The sequence below is a fragment of the Rhinoderma darwinii genome, chromosome 6 (assembly GCF_050947455.1).
Source record: "Rhinoderma darwinii isolate aRhiDar2 chromosome 6, aRhiDar2.hap1, whole genome shotgun sequence".
Lineage (NCBI taxonomy): Eukaryota > Metazoa > Chordata > Amphibia > Anura > Rhinodermatidae > Rhinoderma > Rhinoderma darwinii.
The window spans coordinates 31,863,897-31,890,682 of record NC_134692.1 but is presented as its reverse complement, the minus strand read 5'-3'; the positions used below and the strand labels follow the sequence as shown (position 1 = coordinate 31,890,682).

General features: G+C 43.3%; 1 protein-coding gene and 1 long non-coding RNA gene across 2 annotated transcripts; both read right to left on the bottom strand.

Annotated features, from left to right (window-relative positions):
* Window positions 1-58: 58 nt before the first annotated feature.
* Window positions 59-1,795, bottom strand: LOC142656232 (uncharacterized). Its single transcript, XR_012849629.1, has 2 exons — window positions 1,716-1,795; window positions 59-621 (listed from the first exon to the last, which is right to left on the bottom strand). It is a non-coding gene; the product is annotated as an uncharacterized LOC142656232 (long non-coding RNA).
* Window positions 1,796-4,981: 3,186 nt separating this feature from the next.
* On the bottom strand, window positions 4,982-24,239 carry GORASP2 (golgi reassembly stacking protein 2). The gene is made up of 10 exons (XM_075829440.1): window positions 24,047-24,239; window positions 21,502-21,582; window positions 20,146-20,349; window positions 19,858-19,944; window positions 11,472-11,602; window positions 10,546-10,678; window positions 9,661-9,784; window positions 8,979-9,062; window positions 7,183-7,299; window positions 4,982-5,506 (listed from the first exon to the last, which is right to left on the bottom strand). Exons 1-10 carry the CDS (start codon window positions 24,107-24,109, stop codon window positions 5,247-5,249), a joined length of 1,284 nt encoding a protein of 427 aa, XP_075685555.1. The 5' UTR covers window positions 24,110-24,239; the 3' UTR covers window positions 4,982-5,246.
* Window positions 24,240-26,786: the final 2,547 nt, after the last annotated feature.

Below are 26,786 nucleotides of genomic sequence, written 5' to 3'. Positions count from 1 at the left end.
GCCCCCGGCTAAATATTTTGTGGTGTTATTTGGCCTACCGGATTATACCGCTTCCCGATTGAGCTTTCTGTCAACTTTATTATTCGCTGCATATGTTTGGCATCTTGGCATAACTCTGACAACCATTTTTTTTTATAACCCTATATCTCTGCTAGGCCCCATGCAAGAGCCTTTTTAGCCGATATGTAGGATGGTACATTCCCATTCTCATGGTAAACTCAGAGAGTTGCCGGTTATTGTAGTTGAAACCGGAACTTGGCTTGTGCAAATTTTGCTGAAAACCCGTTTCTTCTCGGCTACTTCTGCTGAGAAATCTTTAAAAAGCAGAATTTTCATTCCTCTGAGGTCTAGGGGTTGGGATCGTTCTCAATAGGCTCTCATGATGGCCGCCTTATCATTGAAGTTGAGAAGCTTCATTATCACTTGTCTCGGTCGATTAGATCTGTTGTATTGCGTTCTGAGACCATTACGGGCGCTTTTAAGCCCACTAGACGTAAATTGTTACGTCTGGAACCGTTTTCCAGGTCTTCCATTTTTTTGGGCTGAGGGGCATTTCCTTTCTATAGCTCCTACAGGCGAATATGGGGGCTGTGGTGTAGTCTGCCCCAAAAAGTATTCCTTCTATAATAATCAAATAAGACCATTACAATATTCTGAAATACACTGTATATTATTATGGAATCGAAATAAATGTGTGTACATACCAGTAATGTTCTATACATTTTCCAAACTCGTCCTGGGCTGCCCCCAGCCTAGAATTTTAAACTGGATTGCTATACTATGAATAGAATTACATACAAACATATACTATACATACCTAGCCGTGTCCATTACTTATAGATATGTGCACATTCAGTATCATAGGTGTGCACAGTGCATTTATTTAGGTTGTGTACTGTGAAGCCTTCAAGCTTTTCCCCACACCCTCTGAATACACAAGTTTAGTGTACAGATACAGAATCATATCCAAGCGTAATGCATAGATACGGCGCCAGAACCAAGCTCAATACAGAGATATTATTCCAAAACCTAGCACAGTGCATAAATATGGTGCCTGGTCTGAGCTCAGTATGTATATACAGCACCAGAATTATGGTATGTTCACACGCTTAACAAAAAACGTCTAAAAATACAGAGCTGTTTTCATAGAAAACAGCCCCTGATTTTCAGGCGTTTTTTAAGCTGAAAATGAAGCTTTTAACTTGGAGCTTCTTTTGATGCTTCGAAGTTTTTCATAGTAAAATCAGCTCCAAAAAACACCTCAAGAAGTGACATGCACTTTTTACGGAGCTGTTTTTTTAAAACAGTGGCGTAAAAAGACACCCCGTATGAACTAAATGCTGTTTTTCCCATTGATTTCAATAGGCAGAGGTTTGTAGGCGTTCAGCTTCAATTTTTTCGGGCGTTTTTCGAGGCATAAACGCCTCAAAATACATCTGAAAACTGCGTGTGAACATACCATGAATCTCAGTAAAGGTGGTCTGGTATAGTTTTTTGTTTTTTTTATCTGTTCTGGGGTCTGAATTAAGTCAGTGGTCTGGTTAGAGGGTCTGGTCTGGGCTCTGAATATGTTTCAAAGTTCTGGTCCGTCGTCTGATATTTATATAGGTCTGACAGGTATATAACTAATTCCCTAATAAAGGAGTTAACTAGTGCAATTACACCCACTTAATAGCCCCCCAAAGTGCCAAATAGAGGGTTTGAAAAGAACGTACTTTCTGGTTGTGTGGAGTCACATGATCTTTGTTTGTGACTTATGTATCTGAGGATTTGTGAAGTGAATGTCACTTAATCCTTTTCAGTGTTACTAACTGGCTGAGGAACTATGTGATACACTATGTGACATCACAGAACTGGGAGGTGCTTTCATTTTAAACACCCCCTCCCCCCCCTCCTCTATATACCAGGGCAAATCTATTTGTCTATTGTATTCCACGGTCTTAAAAATCAGGGGAAATAATTCGCTCATCTCCATTGATAACCTCTCCGTCTTTCATAATACGACCTGTGTGTGCAGATTACAACGCTATTTTAAGTGGACACGCACTTGATCTGTACAGCTGCAGGCTGGACCTCATGTACACCCGGTCAAACACTATTACTCCACATATTAGTCTACGTCTGTCTTCTACAAAGGAAAAAAATTCTTAGGAAAATGTCAGATGGCAACCATGAGATGTAACATAAAAATTGCATTGAAAGGTTGAACATTGTGAGTGACCTTTTTTTACTGCCTGAGGGTCTGAAACACATTACATTTTAAATTAAAGGTAAAAGAACTGGACCCGTGCAGGTTGTTACTGACATGTCGGCTACATCATGTAGCCGGGTACAGCCGTCATTCTGAATATGACTGACAGGTCACTGGCCAGACGGGTCACTCCAGGAGACGATTATATCTGGTGTTTACTGATCTACTGGGTCCACACGTTTCTTTTTGAGCAGAAGGGTTCCATAAGTAATGGATAAATACATAACTTTTTGCTACATTTATGAAAAAGAGCTCTTAAATCTGGACCTATTGATTTCAATATAAACAATGAATCCAAAAAGTATTTTAGCAGCAGTTTATCATACAAGAAAATAAAATCCTTAACAAAAAAACATCACGAGAACAGAACAGATGCCAGAACAGGCATTATGTCGACCATGCAAGGGCTCCTACAAGGCTATAATACAGCCACATTTTTTTTAAGCGTCCATGTTATGGCCACATCGTCACTTCTGGTTCTCCCGAACCGTGTTATTATGATAAAATCATCTATGGTGATCTAAGTTTGGCTGTAAATTGCAGGGGGGCTGGGTGTTGTAGACGTAATACAGATTCTAAACCCTGCTATACATGAGATCACGGTCTGCTGAATGAGCTGCCGATTTGACTATAAATATTGTCTCGGCCGAGAAAGTTTATGTTAATGGATAAAGGGGAATAAGTCGCTGCCAGACACCACTGGTAGTAGATTATCTCCCAAGGGAACCAAGGTTGGGGCATCTCTGTTATTCTCCCTGCTTGGTAAAATCTTAATTAAAGCTCCCTCACATCATATTTATGCCCTACGTTTAGCGTGTACTTCAGGAAAGTTCCCGTCGTACATGCTAAGTATGTACATAGGGCTCCATTAGCCCGACAAGGCCAATAAAAGTGTCCTTTTGCTTTCCGTCGGGCTGGTAAACATCAATATGCCTTTTAGTTTGAGGTATGGAATAGCGTAGTATACTACAATATTCCATCCCATGGATTCTCACAACAAAACGTGCAGTACATGTTTTTTTTAACATGGCAGCCAATGGGTGATTTATACCACTGTATACATCATGGGCATTTTCATAGATTTTTAAGATGTATACATCAAGTATACCATGTTCGCGATGGATGCCTAATAGTGGCATTAGTCACCCATAGACTATAATGGTATCTGTTTAACCTATACGTTGGGAGCTCTACTGGGCGTATATGTCAAACGTAGTGCAACAAACGTGATGTGAAGGGGGCCTAAAATGCAGTACCACAGACCATTTTTATGCTGCATGTTCCTTGTTAGGCTGGGTTCACACGAGCATGTTCGGTCCGTAAAGGACGGAACGTATTTCGGCCGCAAGTCCCGGACCGAGCACACTGCAGGGAGCCGGGCTCCTAGCATCATAGTTATGTACAACGCTAGGAGTCCCTGCCTCGCTGCAGGACAACTGTCCCGTACTGTAATCATGTTTTCAGTACGGACAGCAGTTCCACGGAGAGGCAGGGACTCCTAGCATCGTACATAACTATAATGCTAGGAGCCCGGCTCCCTGCAGTGCGTTCGGTCCGGGACTTGCGGCCGAAATACGTTCCGTCCATTAAGGACGTAATGTGCTCATGTGAATCCAGCCTTGGTGAACAGAAAAACACATGGATTTCATTTTCAGTTTTTTATTCTGCAGCAGGGTATTTCCTGCCATTTTCCATCTATTGACATCGACGGGGAAAAAGCACAAATGCAACTACATGTACTATTTCCGATAAGAAGATGAGAACATTTTACTAGAGCTACTCATAGGGACACTAAAAATAATAATAAATAATATATCCCAGCACTGCCTCTTAATCATCTACTTTACCTTAGTCTTATATTGCAATACTGAGAAATATATAAACGACGTGTTCCAGGAGATCAGCCTTTTTCCCTCTCCTTCTAAAGACAATCACAGTCGTCTTACAGCTGCTGTATCGTTCGCTGAATCCTGTACCCGTCAGGTCAGTGGGACTGACTGGTTCAGTATCAGTGGGTCCTGCAGGTTTATAACACGCCGGATCCACCACATCAACGTTCATAACTTAGATGTGAGATTACAGGTGAATCCTGTGTCCGAGACATGCAGGACCCACTGATACTGAACCAGTCATGTCCGTGGGACTGACTGATTCAGGTCTTAACGAAAGATACAGCTGCTCTGTATAGAGAATACAGAGCAGTCACATCTCAAAAAGTGAAAATAATTTTTAATAAAACTAAATTTGAAAAATGGCCAATTCTAGACTTCGCCATGAATAACACGGACCGTGTTCGAAACGCGTAGGCTCTCTTATTCTGCCATTTAGGCCACCTTGTACTGCGTTCTCCTAGTGTTCGATATTTCATTGTTTATCTTCATAAAGTGGAAACAGAGTTTTCCTTTTAATCACTATACCTCGCTGGATCCTACCTTCCTTTCTTCTAACATGTTTCACATGCATATGATAAATTGTAGTAAAAAAAAACAAAAAAAAAAAACTATTGTAAACACAAAGTAACGCAAATAGTGTAAAATCCAGTAATTTATTGCTGTATGTAAATCGCAAATCCTTTCATTTAAAACAGTAAAATTCTTCATATTTTTATTCCCGAATGTCATGTATAGAACGCTCTAGAATAAAGCAGCTGTTCAATGGTACTGACCTAGAACAATACGGAGCCGGCGCACAATCTAGCAGGCAGGGATGAGACAGAAACCATACACATAGTAAGAGTGCACGTGCTGTAACTTTTTATTAAACACAATTCGTCTGAATTTCTTCTCTGCTAAAATAATTTACATCCGTGTAAGAGTTTGGCGTCTCCCCCTTGTGTCTTCTCCATCTTCAAATACTTTGCTTCTTCTTCATAACTAGATTTCTCGGTATTTACAGATCTCCTACATAAGTACAAACTAGTATGAGATTAATGATTGTTTGCATCTGGGAACACATTCTGTGGCTAAATAAATACAAGAAGCCTGTCGGATCCATGTTATGAGGATTCAGCCACCGTGGCGTCCGTGCTGCGGACGGTAACTTTCTCTGTGGCAGGAAGGTCTGCAATGCCCGTGTCCTGTGCTGTAGATGTGCCATTCTCCACAGTGGGTGTAGCTATCTGGTCCAGCAGTGAAGCAATTGTGTCGCTTGCAATAGGTGCCAGTGGAAATGTGGGGAACTGAGGATTTACTGAAAGGGGACGGAGTCCTGCCAGGTTCAGAGTTGGTAAAGGACCAATAGGTGGCAAGTTTGACACTGCAACGAAAAGCGTATTAATAAAGGAATTAGCAAAATCCAAATATCAATAGCAAAACCACTAAACAAACAACATTAACAAAACGAATATGGATGCAGTTTCTCATGTTTTAAGGCAACTACTGGAGAAAAAATTAAATATTATGGACTCTTATCGCTGTGTGTGAAAAGTTACTAATTCTCTAAAACCGGTTTGATACCAGAGGCCCAATCTTTCTCAAACTAAATGTAATAATGGTTAATATGACAATAAGTGATAGAGACAATTCAAATCCTGCCCCGTCCCTGTGAGCCTTCCCTGCCCTCAGTTCAGTGACAATTCATTCCTGAGCTAAAGATCTGAGCAATATAAAAAAGGTGTCCACACACATTAAACGTATGTCGGCAGAATCCCCCCCCCCTCCCCACCGATCCCCAATTGCGGTAGGACCAGTCAACCATCTAATGTGTATGGCGGGTTCTGACTCTGCAGATGTTCGGGAAGACAAGGATTTGGCTTGTTGTATTTCAACATGCCTGATCCTTTTTTTCGTAAGGAGATAAGCGGCTTTCTCCCTATTGAAAACACATGAATGGTCTATCTAAGCGTGCATGTGTATTGGGGGGGGGGGTGGGGTCGTTAGTAATAGATGTCGGCCGAACGATCGTTCAGCTGACTGCCATCTTAAGTGAATGTCCAGCCTAAGGGTATGTGCACACACACTAATTACGTCCGTAATTGACGGACATATTTCGGCCGCAAGTACCGGACCGAACACAGTGCAGAGAGCCGGGCTCCTAGCATCATAGTTATATACGATGCTAGGAGTCCCTGCCTCTCTGCAGGACAGCTGTCCCGTACTGTAATCATGTTTTCAGTACGGGACAGTAGTTCCACGGAGAGGCAGGGACTCCTAGCATCGTACATATGTATGATGCTAGGAGCCCGGCTCCCTGCACTCTGTTCGGTCCACTACTTGCGGCCGAAATACGTCCGTCAATTACGGACGTAATTAGTGTGTGTGCACATACCCTAAGACACACCGGTTGCTGGGTATATGCTGCACATACAATACTAATCCCTCTTGCTAAAGGATTAGACTTTATTCAGACTGTCATATTATAGACCAGTGTTAGAGCCGTATGATGTAAGAACAAGTATCTGACCCAGGTTCCATTCGGGGTATTAGGCCTTATTCACACAAACGTGTATTATGTCCGTGATACGCGCGTGAAAATCACGCGCATCGCACGGACCTATGTTAGTCAATGGGGCCGTTCAGACAGTCCGTGATTTTCACCCAGCGTGTGTCCGCTGTGTAAAACTCACGACATGTCCTATACTTGGATGTTTTTCCGCGCATTACGCACCCATTGAAGTTAATGGGTGCGTGAAAAACGCGCACGGCACACTGAAGCACTTCTGTGTAACGCACGTGATTCGTGCAACAGTAGATAAAGAAATGAAGGAAGAAAATAAAAGCACTTCCTTCAGTTCTTTTTCTAATCATCAAAACCGCGTATCATAAACATGGCATATGCGTGAAAATCACGCAGCCAACACACGGAAGTGCAACGCGCGCAAAACGCACACGTTCGTGTGAATAAGGCCTTAGACATAAAGCAGTTTCATAGATAAAACCTAAACCTGTTGAGAGCTTTCAAGAAATAACTGCATTCATGTGTGTTGAACATACCGTGTGTCAAGTCTGGGAAACCAGGTCTGGGAATTAGGTTGGGTGCAGGTATGTTAAGATTGGGTAAATTGGCTAAATTCTGTAATGTGGGGAGTCCAGTGGATAATGGCATAAAACCTGGAGAAATAATAAACAGAGTTAGAACATGTCTTCAATTATTTTTACAGAAGATGCGCTGTAAATAATCAAACATATTTAGTCTATGCACTCTTTATCTTTGTGTAGGTATCGCAGGCAGAGCTTATGGAGCCCGTTCTGCAACGACTGTCAAAATCTGTATTCGTAGCTTCCAAATTCAGTATAGGAATTTGTGACAGGGAATTATTAATATATAATTTTTTTTAAAGACAGTACCCCTAACAAAAATCTACAGTTTAGCAGTCCATGCCTAGTGGTGAACTTCTACCATCTGCATAGGTCACAGCAGCAGGGCCTAATAAAATTATCTATGGAACTTGAGATTTATTTTTCAAGAAGTGTATAAAGTATTTCATTTTAAGCCGTTTCATTCATTGTCAAGTAGCAGGACTACATCATGCTTGCAGGCTTACAGAAAGGCAGGATCTGAATACAAATGGTATCTGGCTCCTTCACATTTCCGGACACTCTGCTAGGTATGCAGCTAAACACTGAATGATAATGCTAACATTTACTATTCATTCCCAATGAAAAACTGATCATCATTAAAGTGGAAATGTTCAGATGCTTTGTTCTCCTGTACACATGCCCTGTTAGAGCAAAGGGACATCATATTAGAAAGAGCAACTCTCACTCTAGGAGACTTGGTGCAACCATATATTGCATGGTCAAACACTCATTTGAATGCTTTCCCAAGGGGGATCAGATAATCCGGACAGTCAGGAAGGCTGCGTCCGGAATACTGGTGTGCGGTAGAGAGAAAACCCCTTAAAAAAAAAATAATTAAAAAAAAAGGTAGAAACGTTTCTCTTCTATCTTGGAATCTGTTCCCATTGTTAGCGAGTAATCACGGATGAGGGAGCCCATCTCAGCCACACTCTAAAACGTTGAAGCGAGGCAAAGAGGATCTGTCACTAGTTTAGTAACGCCCTATCTCCCAGCTAATCTGATAAGCGCTGTCACACTGATAATACTAGTGACAATTGTGTCCCAAAATATAGTTTTAAAAGTTATGAGCTTTTTTCTAAATATGTAAATGAGGCTATACTAGCCAAGTGGGTGTCAACACCAGAGATTCTCCTGAGGTGGAGCCTCCTCACATCCTCTGACGCTGTCCAATCAGCATGAACATGCTTCATACAGTGTGAGAGACGGAGGCTGGAGGGAAGGGGGATCACTTCAAATAGCCATATCTCCGGCTGTGGACCATCTAGCACAGCAGTTCTGGTAGTATATGAAAGATGAGATGCTAATCACAGTTCTAGCTGTGAAACAACTGGAGATATCACCAGTTGAAAACACACAGTCGGGAATGGAAGTTGTATACTATATGGTCATGCTGTGTTGCTGGGCAGGGAACGGGGAGAAGCTGTATGCTGATTGGACAGCGTCATACAGAAAACATTACACTGCCCAGAGTGAAAAGAAAGTCACCTCCCATTTGGCAAGTACAGCAAAATTAGCATATTTAGAAAATGCTCATAACTTTGCAAATAAGAAATGTTTTCGAAAACAAATCATACCACACTTATCAGCATCATAGCGCCTATTAGATTAGTCAGGAGACAGAGGATCTGTCACTAGTTTATTAATTCCCTAACACTCAGCCTGTTTTCTTGTTTGGTTTTTTTAAAATTCAAATATTTGCTGGAATTTACCTGGCAGTGAAACAGCTGGATTTAGAGGAACAGTGGTGAGGGAATGATTGATTTGTGGCGATAATACGGGGACTGTTGGTAAACCTGAAAAAAAAAAAAATCAATTAACCTTTCTATAGTTTGTCTTATTTATATATTCATTTCCGGTTGCTTATATAGCGCCAACGTATTCTTTAGTGTATTCTGTACAGAGAACACCACACGAGTCCCTGTCCCCAATGGGTCTCCAAAACTAGTTTCCCCGTGTCCAACACACAAACAATTTAATGAATTCGGAATTATCAATATCTCTGTTCAGCTTCATGTAATCAGATTCCACAACACATAATGAGGGAATATATGAAGATTGGGGTTTTAAATTCCAGTCAATCTAATTTACATCAGTGGAAAAAGCGGCAATTACATGGTGTGCACCTCTTAATATATTTGGCGCATCTTTAGTTGTCCGTGCAACAGAAATGCAAATCTATGCCAGCTATGAGCAGGTGTAGATTTGCAGCATAACTTATGCCACTTTCTGGCATTCATTATTATAAATCTTTCTGGTCAAGGCCCTGCCCACTTTGGCAAAACTTTCCCCCTTTTCTCACCACTTTTGGAACAGGGCAAGGAAAGAAAAATGGCACAACGGAGACTTTTTTTACTGGCGTAAACCCATTGATATGTCCCCCCCAATGTATACCTGAGTTAAGAGCACTGGTGACAGCAGGTGGGTTCGCATTAAGTGACAGCCCAGACAGACTTCCTTCAATTCCTGTGGTTCCAACGGGCAATGATGGGGGGGAATTTACAGATGACAGCTGGACCTAGAAGAAGAAGAAAGCACAATATACGTTAAAGTCTCTTAGCATTCACTAAACAATGTGCTACACACAGAGGGAAAACAATACATTACCTATCTTATTGTCACATAAGAGATTTTTTTTCCCCCCATAGTTAAAGGGGTTTTCAAACAGGACAATAAGGGCATATGGACATAATAGAAGGAGACTTTACCTCTGTGATCCATAGCAGACAACTGCTAAAAAGAGCAGCTCTAGCTCTGGTGGATTGAACCATTATACGTTTATGGTAGCCTATTCATTTGAGCAACCACACGCAGCTCCTCCAGCGATATCAGCTGGTCACCAGGGGTTAGAGTCGCTGGGTTGTCCAGCTGAGACAAATCCTTTAATGTACCAACACATTTCTGAGCAATAAGACTTCATGCCTCCAAAAATCTTTCATAAGCGGACTGCATCATACAATTAAAGTGACAGTCTGGTGTGAGAGCCGCTAGCTGTATAACGTCAGTTCTAAATAGTTAAATACAGCCCTAACAGCCTTTGCTCAGAAGGATCACAGTAGTGCTTAGAAGTCCAAAAGGTAGTCATGGCGGCTAATCATGAAGTACCTTAAGTCCATGGCTTCCCCACAGTTGCAATATGGGGGAAGCCACTCACCAGCATCTGCCCAACCATTCCCTTCTAAAGCAATGACCCGGAATAGGAACTGCGGGTGAATAGAGAAGTATTTTTTTTGACACACCAACATTTATATCCCTTACAGGGGGGGCAAACATACAAACCTCAGTAAAGCCGTCTTTTAGAGGACTCACAGGAGCCCCCGGTGACTGCCCCGGCAGAGAGATGTTCTTTCCTTCTTCAAATGGTCGAGTAGGTATCCGGTGAAGGTAACCATAACCTATGCCACATCCTAAGCTGTAGAGGAAGGATGAAAGTTTCAGCTCCCCAAATAAATGATTTTAAAAGACTGACAAAAAACAAAAGTAGTGCACAAGTCATCTCACAAGCCTGCACAGAAATGTCAAACTATTGACTTCTAGGTTTTGTAAGTTACTTTAGAAAACAATGAAAAGAATAAAACATCTGCATGGATTAAAGCATTAAGGAAAACACTGACAATATTTAGCGCAAGTTCAGTTTGTCCACATAAAATATAAAGTGTAGGTTCCCCTATGAGACAATATTGGCCAATTTATGCAGAGCAGGTTAAGATAGATGTTTTATTATAGATTTAACTATTTACTCCTTATCTGTATACAGCCTTCTGTCTCCATTGTGGAACTGGTAGTGAAAACTCTTCTATATAAATCGCCCAATGGTCTTTAACCCGGATCTTAAAAGACAAGATGCTCACAGGGTGTCATGCTGTTGGGAACTTCCACAATCAGCTGTGAGTTATTCGGGAATCTAGCAGAAATTCCTTAAATCTGCAGCGCCACCGCAAGGAGAGATGAAGCGTTACACAGAACCTATTAAAATTAAAGGACTGTCTGAAAACGCTGGGTCCTCTACAGCGAGACGTCCTGTGTAATTGCTCTACGCTAATTGCTGAGGGTGGAACCATCGCTTTTAACTCATAATTTTCTAATAGTGCATTTGAAAATGGGTTTTCAAACCAGACCACTTTTTTTTCTTTAATGTAATAAAATGTACAGTTAGTGGGTTATAGATATAACAAATCAAACATTCAAGCATCAGATTCGCTTACCTGCCCTCTCCACCCCAGGCGGAGTTTGGTGTGATGACCACTTCTCTACAGTTGTCGGTGTCCGTGTTGTATACATAAAGTTTTAAAGGCTTTCCTTCATGGGTCTCAATGAGGGAGAACAAATCTTCTGACTAAAGGCACAAATCTTACATTTAGAAAGGAACATACACACACACAAGCCACAGATCGGAAATCGTGTGTCTCTACCAGTGATGTATATTAGAGCATATGATACAGCGCGGCAGATTTATTGGTGTGTCTGCGCTAGGGCTGGGCGATTTTGGCAAAAAATGTAATCTAGATTTTTTTTCCCAACACTTTGGACGATTTTCGATTTGAATCTAGATTTTCTTTTTTTTTTAAAACATATTTTTATTGAATTTTTTCAACACAAAAAAAAACACAAATCATACAGTAATGCATTGCCATAATAATAAACATTACAAAAAATGTATAAATGAACATGTGATAGTGAATGCTTCCTAGCAAACTAGGTTTGATCTTGGAAGTTATTCCCCATGGGCTATCAGCCCTCCTTCATCTCCTCTATCCTTCCCGTCCTTTAACCCCACATGTCAGGTATTCCTGTAAACATTGTTACATAACTTTGCATGTCTGCCTAACTAACATAACTAAACAATACACAGAACAGATAAGAAATTGGAGCATACATAACAATTGGAGCTTCGTGAAGCAGTTCACCAACTCAGGCAGCTAGTCCGCAAGAATAAAGAAATCCCAGTGGATATATATGCTTTACTCCCGTGATATTTTCAGTGCCCCTAAAGTGCCCTTAAGATCTTCAATCAAGTACCATGACGTTCCCGTAAACGGATCTATGATGTCCCTTCGTTCTTCACTGGTGAAATATTTTGTGAGGAAAAGCTTCCATTTCTCAAAGAATTTTTTGCTCTGCGTGTCTTTATTCTGTAATATACCAATGCGGTCTAGATAAAACAGTTTCCTCAACCCCTGGACCACCATGTTCTGAGTCGGTACTTCAGCTACCAACCAGTTTTGGAGTATGCACCTCTTTGCCACAATCAGTGTGGCATGGGCCATGGGAGCTAAATGTGTCGTTTCTGTCTCTTCTAATTCTCCATCATGTTGTATATGGAATAAGACCTCCATTGGCCCTACATTCCCATGGAACCTGCCCACCTGCTGCAATAAGGATGTTATCTCCCCCCAGAATGGCTGAATATGTGCACACGCCCAAAGGCCATGATACATGTCTGTCTTTGAGATATTACATCTAGGGCATGACGTTTTCCTATCTGGTTGCGAGGCGGAGGGGGCCAGGGTAAATGCATATATTGCTTGGTGAATGATCTTCAAATGAGTTTCCCTCCAATTTTCGTTGTGCACGTGCGCCCTGAAATCCACCAGCCCTTTTTCAATATGCTTTTCAATGCCTGGTAAATTAAACAGTTTTTCCCATCTCCCAAAGGCCTGCCCCGGGGACATCTTCACTAGTGATGGTCTGAGTGTACTATATAATTGGGAAATGGAGTGTCTGTGATTGTCCGTGAACCATGAATCAAACAGGTTGGGGGGGACCTCATCCGCTACATCCGCAAGTTTAGTTTTACAGTGATTAACTATTTGTAAGTACTGTAAGTGCTGATGCCGAACAAAAACATATTTATTCTGGAGCTCCTGCAAGGTTAACCACCTCTTATCCTGCGCGTGGAACATATCCCCCAGAGTCGCTACCCCTTTCTCCCTCCATTCTGACATTAGTTTGTTAGATCTTCCTGCTGCAAACTCTGGGTGCTGCCATAAGGGCATATGTTTTGAAATGCGATGAGAGGTTATAGTGTTTGCGCAATACCTTCCAGGCAATGATGGTATCTCGTAACAGAGATGATTTCTTGACGATCTTTGGGAGACAAGTGAACGTTGTGTGTACCAGAGCCATGAGATCCCAAGGTTTTGCTAGCTGTCTCTCCAGTCTAGTATTGGAGTGGAACTCTGTGTTGTGTTTCCAATCTAGCAGATGTCTACTCAAGCAGGCCAGGTTATAACCCCGAATGTTAGGGAAATTGACCCCTCCTTCCGCCTTCCTCATCATGAGTTTCGTGAGCGCTATTCTTGGTTTCTTCCCCCCCCATATGAATTTGGTAAATGATGAGTTGAGTGTATTGATATCTGAGTGCTTGACCAGAAGTGGGATAGTCTGGAGCGGGTAGAGTAATTTCGCAAATCCTGACATTTTGACCAAACAGCTCCTTCCCATCAGTGATAGAGGTAGACTGTGCCATCTCAGAAGATCTGCTTGGATATCTTGTATAAGGGGGGGATAATTTAGATCATACAGCGAGTTGGGTGCCCGACCCACTTTAATACCCAGATAAGTAATGTTTGACTTAGCCATCTCAACATCCAGGGAGGCTAGGGACCGCCTATATGCTGGGTCCTGCGTTCCCAAATCTAATAACTGGCATTTTAACGTGTTAACTTTGTACCCTGAATAGCTCCCAAAGTCGTTCAATGCCTGGAAGATACGCGGAACATCTTTAAGGGGGTCTGCGAGAAATAACAAGATGTCATCTGCAAACAACGTTTCCTTGACCTCCATCTCCCCCACCCTTATGCCCGTATATAAATTGGATGACGCCAGATAACGTGCCAGCGGCTCCAAAGCCAGATTGAACAACAGTGGCGATAGCGGACACCCCTGCCTTGTACCTTTACATAGACGGAATGGTTTAGACAGAAAGCCTGGTGTGGAGATTCTAGCCTTAGGGTCTTTGTATATGTGGTGTAATAATATCCTGAATGCCCCCGTTATTTCCATCTTATCCAGGACAGCATCCAACCAATTCCAACGGACATTGTCAAAAGCTTTCTCCGCGTCAAGTAAAAGTAAAGCCGAATGTTCCCCCGGAAATGGGTTATGCTGTACTCTATCTAGCACTGCCAGAACCGTCCTAATGTTGGTGACCGCCGACCTACCTTTAATAAAACCTACTGGTTCTGGGGCTATGAGGAACGGCATTATATTCGCTAACCTATCAGCCATGATTTTGGAAAGGAGTTTAGCGTCCACGTTTATGAGCGATATGGGTCTGTATGATACTGGTAGTAGGGGGTCCTTTCCAGGTTTAAGCAATAATTTCACATAAGATGTGTCTGCTGATGGTGGTAGTCCCTCCTCTCCCAGAGCATTGTTAAACAAGGAGACCAAAGTCTCCGTAATCTGTTCCCGCATTACTTTAAAAAATTCGCCGGTCAGCCCATCTGGGCCAGGCGCCTTACTATTTTTAAGGTTTCTTATTGCCTCATCCACCTCCTCCCTTGTGACCCTGGCATTTAGAAGTTGCAACTGTTCCGCGGAGATGACCGGTAAAGTGACCTTGTCTAACAGTGTGTCTGTCAATGAAAGGGAAGATGTATCAGAGTATAGCTCCTCATAAAATTTAGCCAAGATGGAATTAATACTAGTTGGATCGCATGTTTCTCGCCCATTATGATCCCTTAATTTCGCTATGTGCTGCACTGAGCGCTTTCCTCGAGCCATATTGGCCAAAAGTTTACCCGCCTTACTTCCGAACTTATGTAAAGTAGCTTCAAAGTCTCGAGTATGCATTGTTTCTTTCTGAGCTGCCCACTCGTCAAAAGAGTGTTTTGCCTGAATCCAGGCCTGTCTAGCATCTAATGTAGGGTGTGCCAAATATGCTGTATAGGTTGCCCTCAGTGTAGCACTAGAAGCATTAAATTTTTGTGTTATTTCCCGTTTTTTGCTGGCAGTATACGCCATTATCCTCCCCCTCAGCACTGCCTTGGCCGTATCCCAGTACAGTGAGGGGTCATCTCTGTGTTCTGAATTCGTCGACGTGTATTCTAACCACCACCCTCTTAGCTGTCTCACAAAGGTGTCATCAGTTGCTAAATGAGCCGGGAATCTCCATATGAAGTCTGATCCTCTGGGATATATTTCCTGAAAATCTACTCGTACCGGGGCGTGATCTGAGATCACTAGGTCCCCTATCTCAGCGGCCCCCAGCCTCGGTTGTAGTGTTGGGGATATTAAGAGGTAGTCAATCCTGGACCAGGACTGTTGAGCGTGGGAGTAATGTGTAAATTCCCGGGCATCCGGGTTACCCCTTCTCCAGGGATCTATTAAGTGTGTTCTTTCCATCAGGGGTCCCAACACTCGGTCCTGTTTTCTGGGAGCCCCTGTTGGAATGGATCCCGTGCTTTGTGAACTGTGTGTGCGTCTATCCTCCTTGTGATCAGAAACTGAATTAAAGTCACCTCCCACTATTTTGTGCTGGACATTATCTGACATAAGGGCCCTTTCCAAACCATTGAAAAACGCAATATTATCACTATTAGGTCCATACACATTATAAATGCTTAATACCCCACATGGTGTGCTTAGAGTAATATGGAGCAGTCGCCCTTCCTTATCTGCATCAGTGTGGATTACCTCATGTACCAGGTTTCTATTTATTAAAATAAGTACCCCCGCTTTACGGCCACAAGCTGAAGAGCCGTATACTTGGCCCACCCACAATTTTTTCATGCGGTGGAAGTCGCTCTCCTCCAAATGTGTCTCCTGAAGAAGAGCGATGTCCGTATGGAGTTTTTTTAAGTGACGGAGTACCATCATTCTCTTGTTAGGGGACCGGAGCCCCTTTACATTCCACGAGGTCAGCTGCATAAAGTGGGCATTCCGAAAAGGTTCACAATTGACTGGTCATAAATATCTAATTCTAGGCAAGCGTGCTTTGCTGCCTTGGTAGCCACCCGGCGGCGTCTGCTCCAGATTGCTCCCAACATTACAATAACAACATTTACATTCGGTGCCAGAGAATTGGCACAACCTTTAACAACAAAATGCCCATCCAGGAATGTCACCAGCATTTCCTGTGAGACAAACTTTAAATTGGCATACATAACTTCACTTTTTTCTGGTCTGTGACCCCTCCCCCCCTCCCCTTCCCGCCATCTTTTCGTGATATACTGGAACTTCACATTTTAATTTTTAAAGTATCAAAATAAGTTGGGCTTCCTATACAACACGGGTACAAGTGCTTATGCCTATTATAGCAGGAATTTTGTCGGCATAATATCCCACCAGAACCAGTTGCCACATAAATATATAAGGCACAATCAAATGCGCTCATGGAGCCTCTATGCGATACTTATCAGTCCGGGATGGTTGCAAGCCGGTTTTCTGAGCGTTGTCGATGTGGCATCTTCGACGATTCTGCCCGTTGTTGCTTGGGTGAGGAAGTGGAATTGCGGGCGATATCTGACCATGTACAGTCCCTCGGTGAAGAAACTGGTGTACGGGGTCCTTCCCCTCCTGTACCTTGACTCGCCGTCTCCTCTCCCGATTGTCTAGGGCCCCGAAGTCCAGGGATCTTGTCTACATACAATGCCGCCTCCTCAGGATTGTGGAATACCTTGGTGGCGCCATCCGTCTGCATGATCCTCAAAGTGGCCGGATACTGTAGCTGAAATTTAATTTTGCGTTTGTAGAGGGAGGTGCAAACCCCTCCAAATGTTCTCCGCCGCCTTGTGACTTCTGCCGAATAATCTGCAAACAGGATGACTTTTGCCCCCCTTATATGCAAAGGGGTATTACGGTTCCTGAAAGTGCGCAAAAGTTCCTCTTTGTCATTGTAATCCAAGTACCGCATGATCACCTGGCGCGGTCTGCTTTGTGGCTCTCCTTTGGCGTTGGCGCTCGGACCAGGGGGGCCCACTCTGTGTGCCCTTTCCACTCTGCAAGATCTGGTCAGACCTAGCGCTTCTGGTAACTCCGTCTCGCAGATGCCCTGGAGGAGCTGCGGTCTAATATGCTCAGGCAGTCCCACTATCCTTAAATTGTTTCTTCTGGACCGATTCTCAAGATCTTCTAAGCGGTCTCTGAGTTTTGTGTTATCTCGCATTAGGTCTCTAATGCAGGTATGTGCCCCTGCTGATTCATCCTCCATGAGACCAACCCGCTGCTCCAATTCATCTAGTCGATTGCCATGAGATGTCACCTCATTTTGGAGTTTTTGGAGCGTTGTTGTGACTGTGGCTATTAAGGATTCTCTGATGTCGGGGGCCAGTTGGGTAGCTACCTCAATTGCCAGCTTCCGATAATCAATCTGTGAGTCAGTCATTACCGACGGCGATAGCATTTCCCTCTGAATTTCTGGGCTCTGAGACCGGCTCTGTGAAAGTGGTGGCTGCAGCGGCGCCGCCATCTTGGATGGCCCCTCACCTCGTGTGCTGTGCTCGGCCGGACAGGAGATCTCTCTGCTGCCGCTCCGGAGGAGATATCTCTCCATAAACCTCCCGGTTCTTGTCCCCCACCTCTCCTCCTAATGCCTGGGTGTTTATATCCTGCGGGTGTGTGGCGTAGATGGGTTAGGGGATCAGGGCTTCAGGAGCTCATGCAGCTCCGTCCTCACATCCCAGCGCCGGAACCGGAACTTCTCTAGATTTTCTTATTTTTTTTTCCGTTTATTTAACAGTAATAGCAAGAGATAATTTATAAATGATTTTCTTTATATAAATAACCTAACATATATTACTACAATAATAGTACGCAACTTCACAACTTTTAACCTCTGCAAATACTTTTTTTTTATCAGAAATACAATAGGAAAAAATATCTAACCGATTATAACTTCTGTGTTCCCCGCCAGGGAACAGGCTAACAGAATATATAATCAATGATGCGCTGCGTGCACTAACATTCCTCTCTGCCCGTCATCACCTCAGATGGCCTCCGACGTTGCAGGTGAGAGAAGTCTATAAATTGCAGCAGTGCCAGGCAGATAGCGCAGAGCGGGCACACTGGGGCGAGATTACATTATAGTGTCTGAGGTCTGAGCAGGATCCTGTGGGGTTTTAATAAGTGACATTAATGCCCGATTCACACGACCGTGATTGGACTGTGAAAACGGTCCATGTGTGAGCCGGATTTCACAGCCCGATCACGGTACATCTGAACGGGACTCCTAGCATCGTAGACATTTAGCCTACAGTCAAAAAAAAAAAAAAAAGTGGCAATTAAAAACTGATCAAATGTCAGTTTTTCATGTCCATTTTGCATCAGTGTCTCCAAATATCCATTTCCAGTCCGCCTGTCTTTTTTTTTTTAACCGCCATGAAAAACAAAGGATGGATTTAATTTGTTTTTTGTATTAATCCCTTGAAAACAGCATTGCCCATGTAGGTAGTGCCGCAAAGTCCCTGAAGATAGTGCACACATGGTGCCAGTGCACACATATGGTGACAATGCCACAGTGCCCATATAGTGCCACCCCAAATATAGTGCCACAGTGCCCATGTATATAGTGCCACACACCCTTGCAGATAGCAGCCCCACATGTAGATCACAGCATCCCTCCTCCCTTGAAGATAGCAACCCCACATCGCCACTGTAGCTGCCACTAGGAGCTGAATCCCCTGACAGAGGTTGCCGGGAGTTCAGCTCATAGTGGGAGCTACTGTGGTGCGATCTACAAGGGGGGGTGGTGACACGATCTGTAAGGGGGTGGCGCTGCCATCGGCAAAGTGGCTGAGGGTGCGATTGGCAAAGGGGGGGTGCAATCGGCAACGGGGGGCAGGGTGATCGGCAAGGAAGGTGTTATCTAGAGCGCGGGGCTATCACTATATACAAGGAGTCTCTGCTTCCCCACGCAGATGCAGTTCCGTACTGTACAATTTTGTTCAGTACAGATCAGCAGTTCCATGAGGAAGCAGGGAGAGAACGGGGCGGACTAGGTAGTGACGAGGCGGAGCTTCCTCCTGCAGCGCGGCACCACTAAAGTATCGATTCAACGATTCTGTTAAAGAACAGAATCGTGAGAGTCCTTGAGGGCAAATTAATTTGATTTTTGCCCAGCTCTAGTCGGCGCCTAGAATGTTGAAAACATGCGCCACAATTTGTCATATTTCATTTGAGAACAGATGTTTGCACCTCTCTAGACACAAAAGTTCCACTAAGGGACGTGGTTTAGTAGAACAATGTTTTTATTGAATTTTAACAAATCAACAAGAAGGATGGGGTGTAAGCAGATTTGTTTTTTTATTTTAAAAGATATAGGCTAGAGCTACATGGCAGCTTTTTCTGCGACACAGATCGCACAGCCAAAGACCAATGCGTGCATCGCATGTAATTTAAGTCAATGTGGCTGCGTCACGACAGTCGCAAGAATTCAAGCATTGGAGCTCTTGCGATTGTCGGGTCACAGTAACCAGAGGGCCAAAACAGGGCCACATTGAATATTTACGGAGGATGAATGTAGGGGCACACGGAGATCTTTGGCCGCGCGACCTGAGTCACAGCCAAAGTCGCCATTTAGCCCTACCTTATGTCTACATGAGATTTGTTGTATACGAATAGTGTGGTACATTATATACAAATCATTACCTCATTCATTACAGTGTCTGCTCCAATTATGTAGTCTGTGTGGGGTCTCAAACCAGCTAATGCAGCAGGAGAATTTGGTTCTACCTCCTAAAAAAAGCAGATTGCAAAAATAAATAAATAACTTGTGAATAAAGCGAAGCCAAGATATAACCAAAAGCCAGAGAAATTCCCAACAGTAACTTACAGTTAATTTACTAAATGCTAAACCACAACTAAATTGTACAACAAAATATTCACATTATAAATACACATCTGAAGACGACCCCCAGCCATCGCCGCAGTACTCACCAGCACATGCCACACGTTCTCATTGGCGCCATCAAAGCTACAAAATCTTATGCTGACTCCCAGCAACCCTTGTCCTCCCCACATATTACTGGGCGTAACCGTCGTCTCCCTCAGTTCCAGTGTCTTGCTGCTATATACAGCCATTTTCACAGGCTTCTCAACACTGGCCTTAAGCAGATCCTTAAGCGTGTCATTGTCCTTATTCTGGGGAAGAAACAAATCAGATTTTAAATCAAAGCAAAAACAAGCAGGATGCAGCTAATATACTGAAACCCAAATATATAAATCACATTAGGTATCCACCTTAGACAAACCACTTTCCAGTGGCAGCTCCTCCAGTGACAGGCTGATCGGAGAGACGCTGCAGGGTATGTGGTATCTCACTACAGTGAAATACACGGGCAACAAGGACTCTTTGAAGTGCCTCTGTGCTGTGGTTTGAGGACTCTCCCCGCCCCCCTTATTAGGTCCACATACCCATAGTAAGGCGTTGAGGACCCCCCCCCCCCCCCACACACAAATTAGGTCCACATGCCCATAATAAAAGGTGTTGTTCGGAGTGAATAACACCTTTAATAGGAAGCCAGGTTTGCTTGGAGAGAGATCACTTGTCATGAAACAAACACAGGCTGCACAAGGACATTTATAAAATATTGAACATGTGGGCATCACTATACAGCCCCTGAATCAGATTTTAGGAGAGCTGTGCACTGCTTCGTGTACCAGCTGTGTGTCAGTGAGAGAGGGACCTGTAAGTGGAGAAAACATTCAGCGTTGCTTGGATCTCTAGGGACAATTCTGATTGGCTGGGAGATGCAGTAAGAAAGGGTTTCCCTCAAATGTTTAGCTGGTTCACAGAACTCTGGCTGGAAGGGATGAATAGCGGACGTTCTTACAGTGAACAAGATTCCCCTCCACATAAAGAGTGCCAGTCACCTCTCCTGACAGGTCTATTATATCAGATTTGTGTTCCTAATGAAATAACAATTCTAGAACATATTTTCTTAGAACTCATTCCTCTCATATTCCTCCTAAAAATGTATGAATAAATGGCAACTGGGTGTTACCAGCCCCTTGTCGAAGAGGTGTGTCCGTACATAGTCCGATACAGTCGGATTGGACAGCGTCAGACTGTGCAGGGACACATCCCCGACTGGTAAACCTGGTTGTCATTTTATTCATAAAGTTCCAGGAGGAGTAACAGAAGAACGGCACAACACAGAGTTAAAAAAAAAAAAAAAAAAAGATGCTTCAACATGGGTGTGTTACTGGCAACTTCATATTTATCGCTTATACACCCATGTAATAAATATTGTGCATGGTACCAATGTAAACAAAGGCACTGGAAGAACTTACCAATCTCAGCCCATTTATAGAAACTACAAAATCAAAGAACGGCTCCAGTCCAGCTCTGTGTCCAGGGGAATTTTCTTGTACCTATTGGGAATAGAAGACGTTTTCTCATATGTCATCAATATTTAAAAAAGTTGCTTCTTTAATTATTTAAAAAAAAAAAAGGAACGTAGTACTGATTTATTATAGAGAAACTAATGACAGGAACATTTTAAGAGCATGCTTAGCTATTGTCAGGAGTGGAGATAATTCCCATTGGATAACGCACTGCTCTCGGGATGGCAGAATTTAGAAGTGCATTCTAATGGCCATGTTTTTGGTCTGTATCAGGTCCATATATATTTTGCCAAAAAGTTGAAGGGATCCCTTGAAATGATCCCCATGAAATGATCCCCATGAAAGAGGTTGTATAAGATTAGAAAAACATGGCTGCTTTTTCCCCCAGAGCATAGGCCTGTGCTGCAATACCAGACATAGCCCATGGACAAGAGTGGCGCTGTTTCTGGGAGAGAGCAGCCATGTTTTTCTAGTCTCATACAATCGCTCTAATTTTTGCAATGATGGTTCTTTGGTGGATATACTGTAAGAAACAAGGCTTGTTTCCTAGACCAAAACTGCGGACTTGTACTTTTATGAATAATTCATTTGGTGCATTTTACTCTAAATCCATAAAAGCTTCGGAGTAATTATATTTAGGAAGAGACGTGTTATGTCCTGTATGATGATGGTGCAATGTCCAATATTACCCTTCTCATATGCCTTTTATGTCACTTTTTAGGTGATGGGGGCCCCGACTATTTGATCAGGACTTCTATATTTGCTAAAACTGTGAGCTCTGTCCAGCTAAGGTGGAGAACTCTATAGACCACTACGCCAGTTTGCGTGGTACCTCCTCCGAGATACGTATGGGAGACGAGATGGTGGCTTGATTGATATATTTAATAAAGCTACAAGTTGCATGTATGTGTAATAAACAGACCAATATATCTTTAATAATTATAGGCCAAAGTAAAAATAATTATGTTATGGCTGCTACAATATATTGAAAACACTAATAAAGTAAATGGGCACAGTCCATCAGTCCAGGGCCTGCATCTAGCTGGCCGTGCACACGCTGGCAGCACAAACTCATTGTTTTTTAATGCATCTATAGGTAGGAGGACTTGCCTATTAATTAACCCCATGATGCTAGAAATACAAATGCTAACAAAAACAAAACTCCAAAACTAACATTTTCAAGAATTTCTAGATATAATTCCCTAGATATCCAGTTAAACTGGTTTAGCCGAATGTGACATATTCGCTTTCCTATCACTGTAGAGTGTGAACGGAGCCGCTGACATGATTTGTGGTGCTGTGAAGAATACAGATGAGAAAAATAGTAAACCAAGCTGAGAAAAAAAATATATTCATCCCATAATGGGATAAGAAATATATAAATATGTATAACCAGTGACCTGAACAATTCTGAGTTGCTACTTCGCAAACTGACGAGCTAAAAGTTATTCATATAAGGAGTCTGGTATTTTCTGGAGTTCCCCTTTAAGTTTCTTGCAGTAGCAGGAAAATCACTTGTGCAGCTTAGGCTATGTTCACCTCATCTTTGGCCTATAGATCTTCCAATGTAAGCTCCCCCTGAAACGTGGGGTCCATCAGCCATTCTTTTTAGTGACAGGGTCTGCCAATACAGCATTAATAGACCACAGGGACAGAGGATTTCCTGACCCCTCTATTACATGTCAAACACAAAATAACCTCATGATGTAGAAAGCGTAATATTGCTTTAAAGGGGAACCCTGCTTACCAACGAATGAGCTCTGCAAGAGCTGAACTTCTTAGGGCTCCAGACGAGCGCGTTCCTCATCCGTGTGATGTGCGTTGAAACTCACAGCACACGGAGCCATTCATTTGAATGGGGCTATTCAGACATGTGTGAGTTTTTATGCAGCGACCCCCTGTTGCGTGGAACTCACTGCATGTCCTATATTGGTGCGTTTTTGCGCACAGTTGCCCATTGAAGACTATGGGTGTGTGAAAACCACAGATGACATCCGCGTTCTGTTCGCGTTTCACGCACCAGTTACAAAGAAAAGCAGAGAAATTATTATTTTTTTAAAAAGTGCTTACATGGACGTGAAAAACGCACGCCACACACACTTGAAATGTAGGAAAAACGCTGCGTTTTTTTTTTTACGTGCGCAAATCGTACACATTCGTCTAAATGTAGCCTTAGGCAGTGCTCTAAAGAGGAGTATGGCTGCCTAGCAACAGCCCTGGCTACCACAGGGGGCGCCACCTTCTACATTCTATAACACCACCACTTACAACCCCAATATTGTGCAGGGAGAGATGGCTGCTGGTTCCCAAGCAGCATTAGGCAAGTATTAGCACTACAACGGCTATAGCTAGTAATGACTATGCAACTACTGTGGAGCTAAGAACCACAGAGAATTATAATCACAAACTGCGACACGTCCAGTGCATGACAACCATACACAAAGGCCTGGAGGAGAGCAGCCAGTCCGGCCTGTACACAGTGCATACATACCCGTAGGACATGGTAGCCTTCCGTCCCTCCACCAGGGATCTCTACGCTCTGGGAGACCCCCATGTTGCACCCCCCCTTAGGCGGCGACCACCGCACTAGACGCTCCCGGTGCCGGTGACAGAGCGCACTGAAGAGGCGACAGCCTGTTACGTGGCACACTGGCAGTCCCGGTGTATGCTGGGAGCGCAGTGTATCACGCCTGGCAGTTTCGCTACAGCGACATCTGGTGGGCGCCGCAGATAGTGCAGGATTGGGCGTACAGGAGGAGGCAATAATAACGTTGTAGCAGTGAGAGCATTCCTGAGCGTCTCTTATTTATATATATTTTTCCTTTACTTCAAATGTCAATATTTACAGTTCCTAATGTACAGTCCATTTATCAGTTAATGGGTGCAGCTGTTCCTTAAACTGGGCACCCCAGTGCTTTGTCAATGGTTTTAAAAAAATACAAAATGGCAAATGAGGGGCAACAAGGTTGTGGTGCTAGACCCCGCTTGCCAGTTGTATAGTCAGGAAGATGCAACACTGCAGCCAGCTAATTCGCAGTGTTAGGCCGCATTCACACGTTGCAGATTTGGTCAGTATTTTGAAATGCCAAAATCAGAAGTAGATGCAAAGAAGTATAAATCTTTCCATGATATTTCCCCTCTGTTTAGGATCCGGACCTGGTTTTTGCTTCCAAATACTGAAACAAAATACTGACCAAATCTGCAATGTGGGAATTAGGGCTCATGCACACATCTCTATAGGTGCAGTAGGACTGAGTGTGTATGGATATATACTCCTCTAAGGGTATGTTCACATGGCCTATTTTCGGCCCTTTTTCAGGCCGTAAACGCCCGAAAAACGGCCGGACAATTGGAAGTAGAACGCCTTCAAACATCTGCCCATTGATTTCAATGGGAAAAACGGCGTTCTGTTCTGACAGGCCGTTTTTTTACCCGGCCATTTTGAAAAACGGCCGCGTAAAAAAAAACGGCCGCGAAAAAGAAGTGCATGTCACTTCTTGGGATGTTTTTGGAGCCGTTTTTCATTGACTCTATAGAAAACAGCTCCAAAAACGGCCGTAAAAAAGTGGCTTAAAAACTGTCTGAAAATCAGGAGCTGTTTTCCCTTGAAAACAGCTCCGTATTTTCAGACGTTTTTGAGTTTGCGTGTGAACATTCCCGAAGAAAGCAATAATTCTAGCGGAGGATACCTCTGTACATACGGAGTAGGATGGAGCATGCTACAATTTTTTTCTGTTTGATTTGCGCCTCTGTGGCAGCCCGATTATAGTTCTATACAAAACGAAGCTGTAATAAGGGTATGTGCATGCGCCCCAACTCACCAGTCAGATATAGGGGGAGATTTAGTAAATATGACAGTCTCTGTACCGCACATCAAAATATGTTAGCGCTATGTGAGAAACGAGAAATAAATACTGGAGAGAGCTGGAGAACTGGGGGCCATTGGCCGTCTCCTCCGGGTGAAGACTCAGTGTAGCGGTGGTAGACCTTCCGGAAACAGTCGAGCTCGCTGTGCTACGCTGTTCCTTTAACTTGAGTACTTTATACTCTTTATACTCAATGTATTCTTACTGGGCCTTAAGAAACTGATGAAAGTCATCAAAAGAATGTAAATGTACTGGGAATCATTATGAGTTCTTTTTTTGTTTTGTTTTTTTTTGCTTGTGTTTTTTTACAGGCTCGGTTGTTGAACTACTTCGGAAAGAAAGTTTTTTTTACCCTCAATAAAATGGTTAACAAGGGTTGTGTGACGGTTTTTTTATTTCAATAAAATATATTTTTTATGTGTTTGTGTTTTTTTTAACTTTATTACCACTGCCTTAATAATGGCAGCTGTGTGATTGACTGCGTTCATTACTAAGGCGGGGCTTAGTGTTAGCCGGTGAAAAGGCTAACACTAACCCCCATTATTACCCCGGTACCCACCGCCACATGGGGCACCAGAAGGAGCCGAGTACGATCGAGTACCCGACCATCTGCAGTGATGTTCAGGCACTGGGTTGGCCGCAAGCTGGTATTATTAGAAAAACCCTGGTTATGCTATCTTGCTGCTGCTGTGTTGTATCTGGCTGGTTATGAAAAATGGGGGCGACCCCACATAGTTTTTTTCCAATTATTTATTTAGTTAAAAAAGAAAAACGATGTAGGGTCCCTCCCATTTTTCATAACCAGCCAGATACAACATAACAGCAGCAAGCCAGCATTTTTGCCACAGTTTTTGGGCTTTCCTGGCCTAGTAATACCAGCCTGTGGCTGCCCCAGTACGCAACCATCACTACAGATGGTCAGATACTGGATCGTACCTTGACAGATATGGATAGTGACGTCAGGAGCCTCCACAGGAGTCCTTGGGTAGAGTGGCCTGACTGCCAGTCAGTCAGGTCACAGTTTGCACCCTAAGCACTGCACCCCCAGTGCCTCATAGCAAATACGGGCCTGATTGTTTTATCTAGTAAGGAGGAACAGATATGCCAGAAATGAACAGCAGTGCACTGAGGCTGTCCGGGCACTTATCATTTTTACAGAATCTGACAGGAAAAAACCTCTATGCCTCTGTAATAAATTGAAGGTATATGGAGGTACATTGAAGCCCTTCTAATAAGTCAAGGAGGGTAGGTAACTCCAAGGGTCCACTTAGTGGATGATAGTGGTTAATAAATAAGTTTTATTAGATACAACAAATCATTATGCAAGCCCATCAAACGCAACAAAACTGGCACATGTGGAAAAAG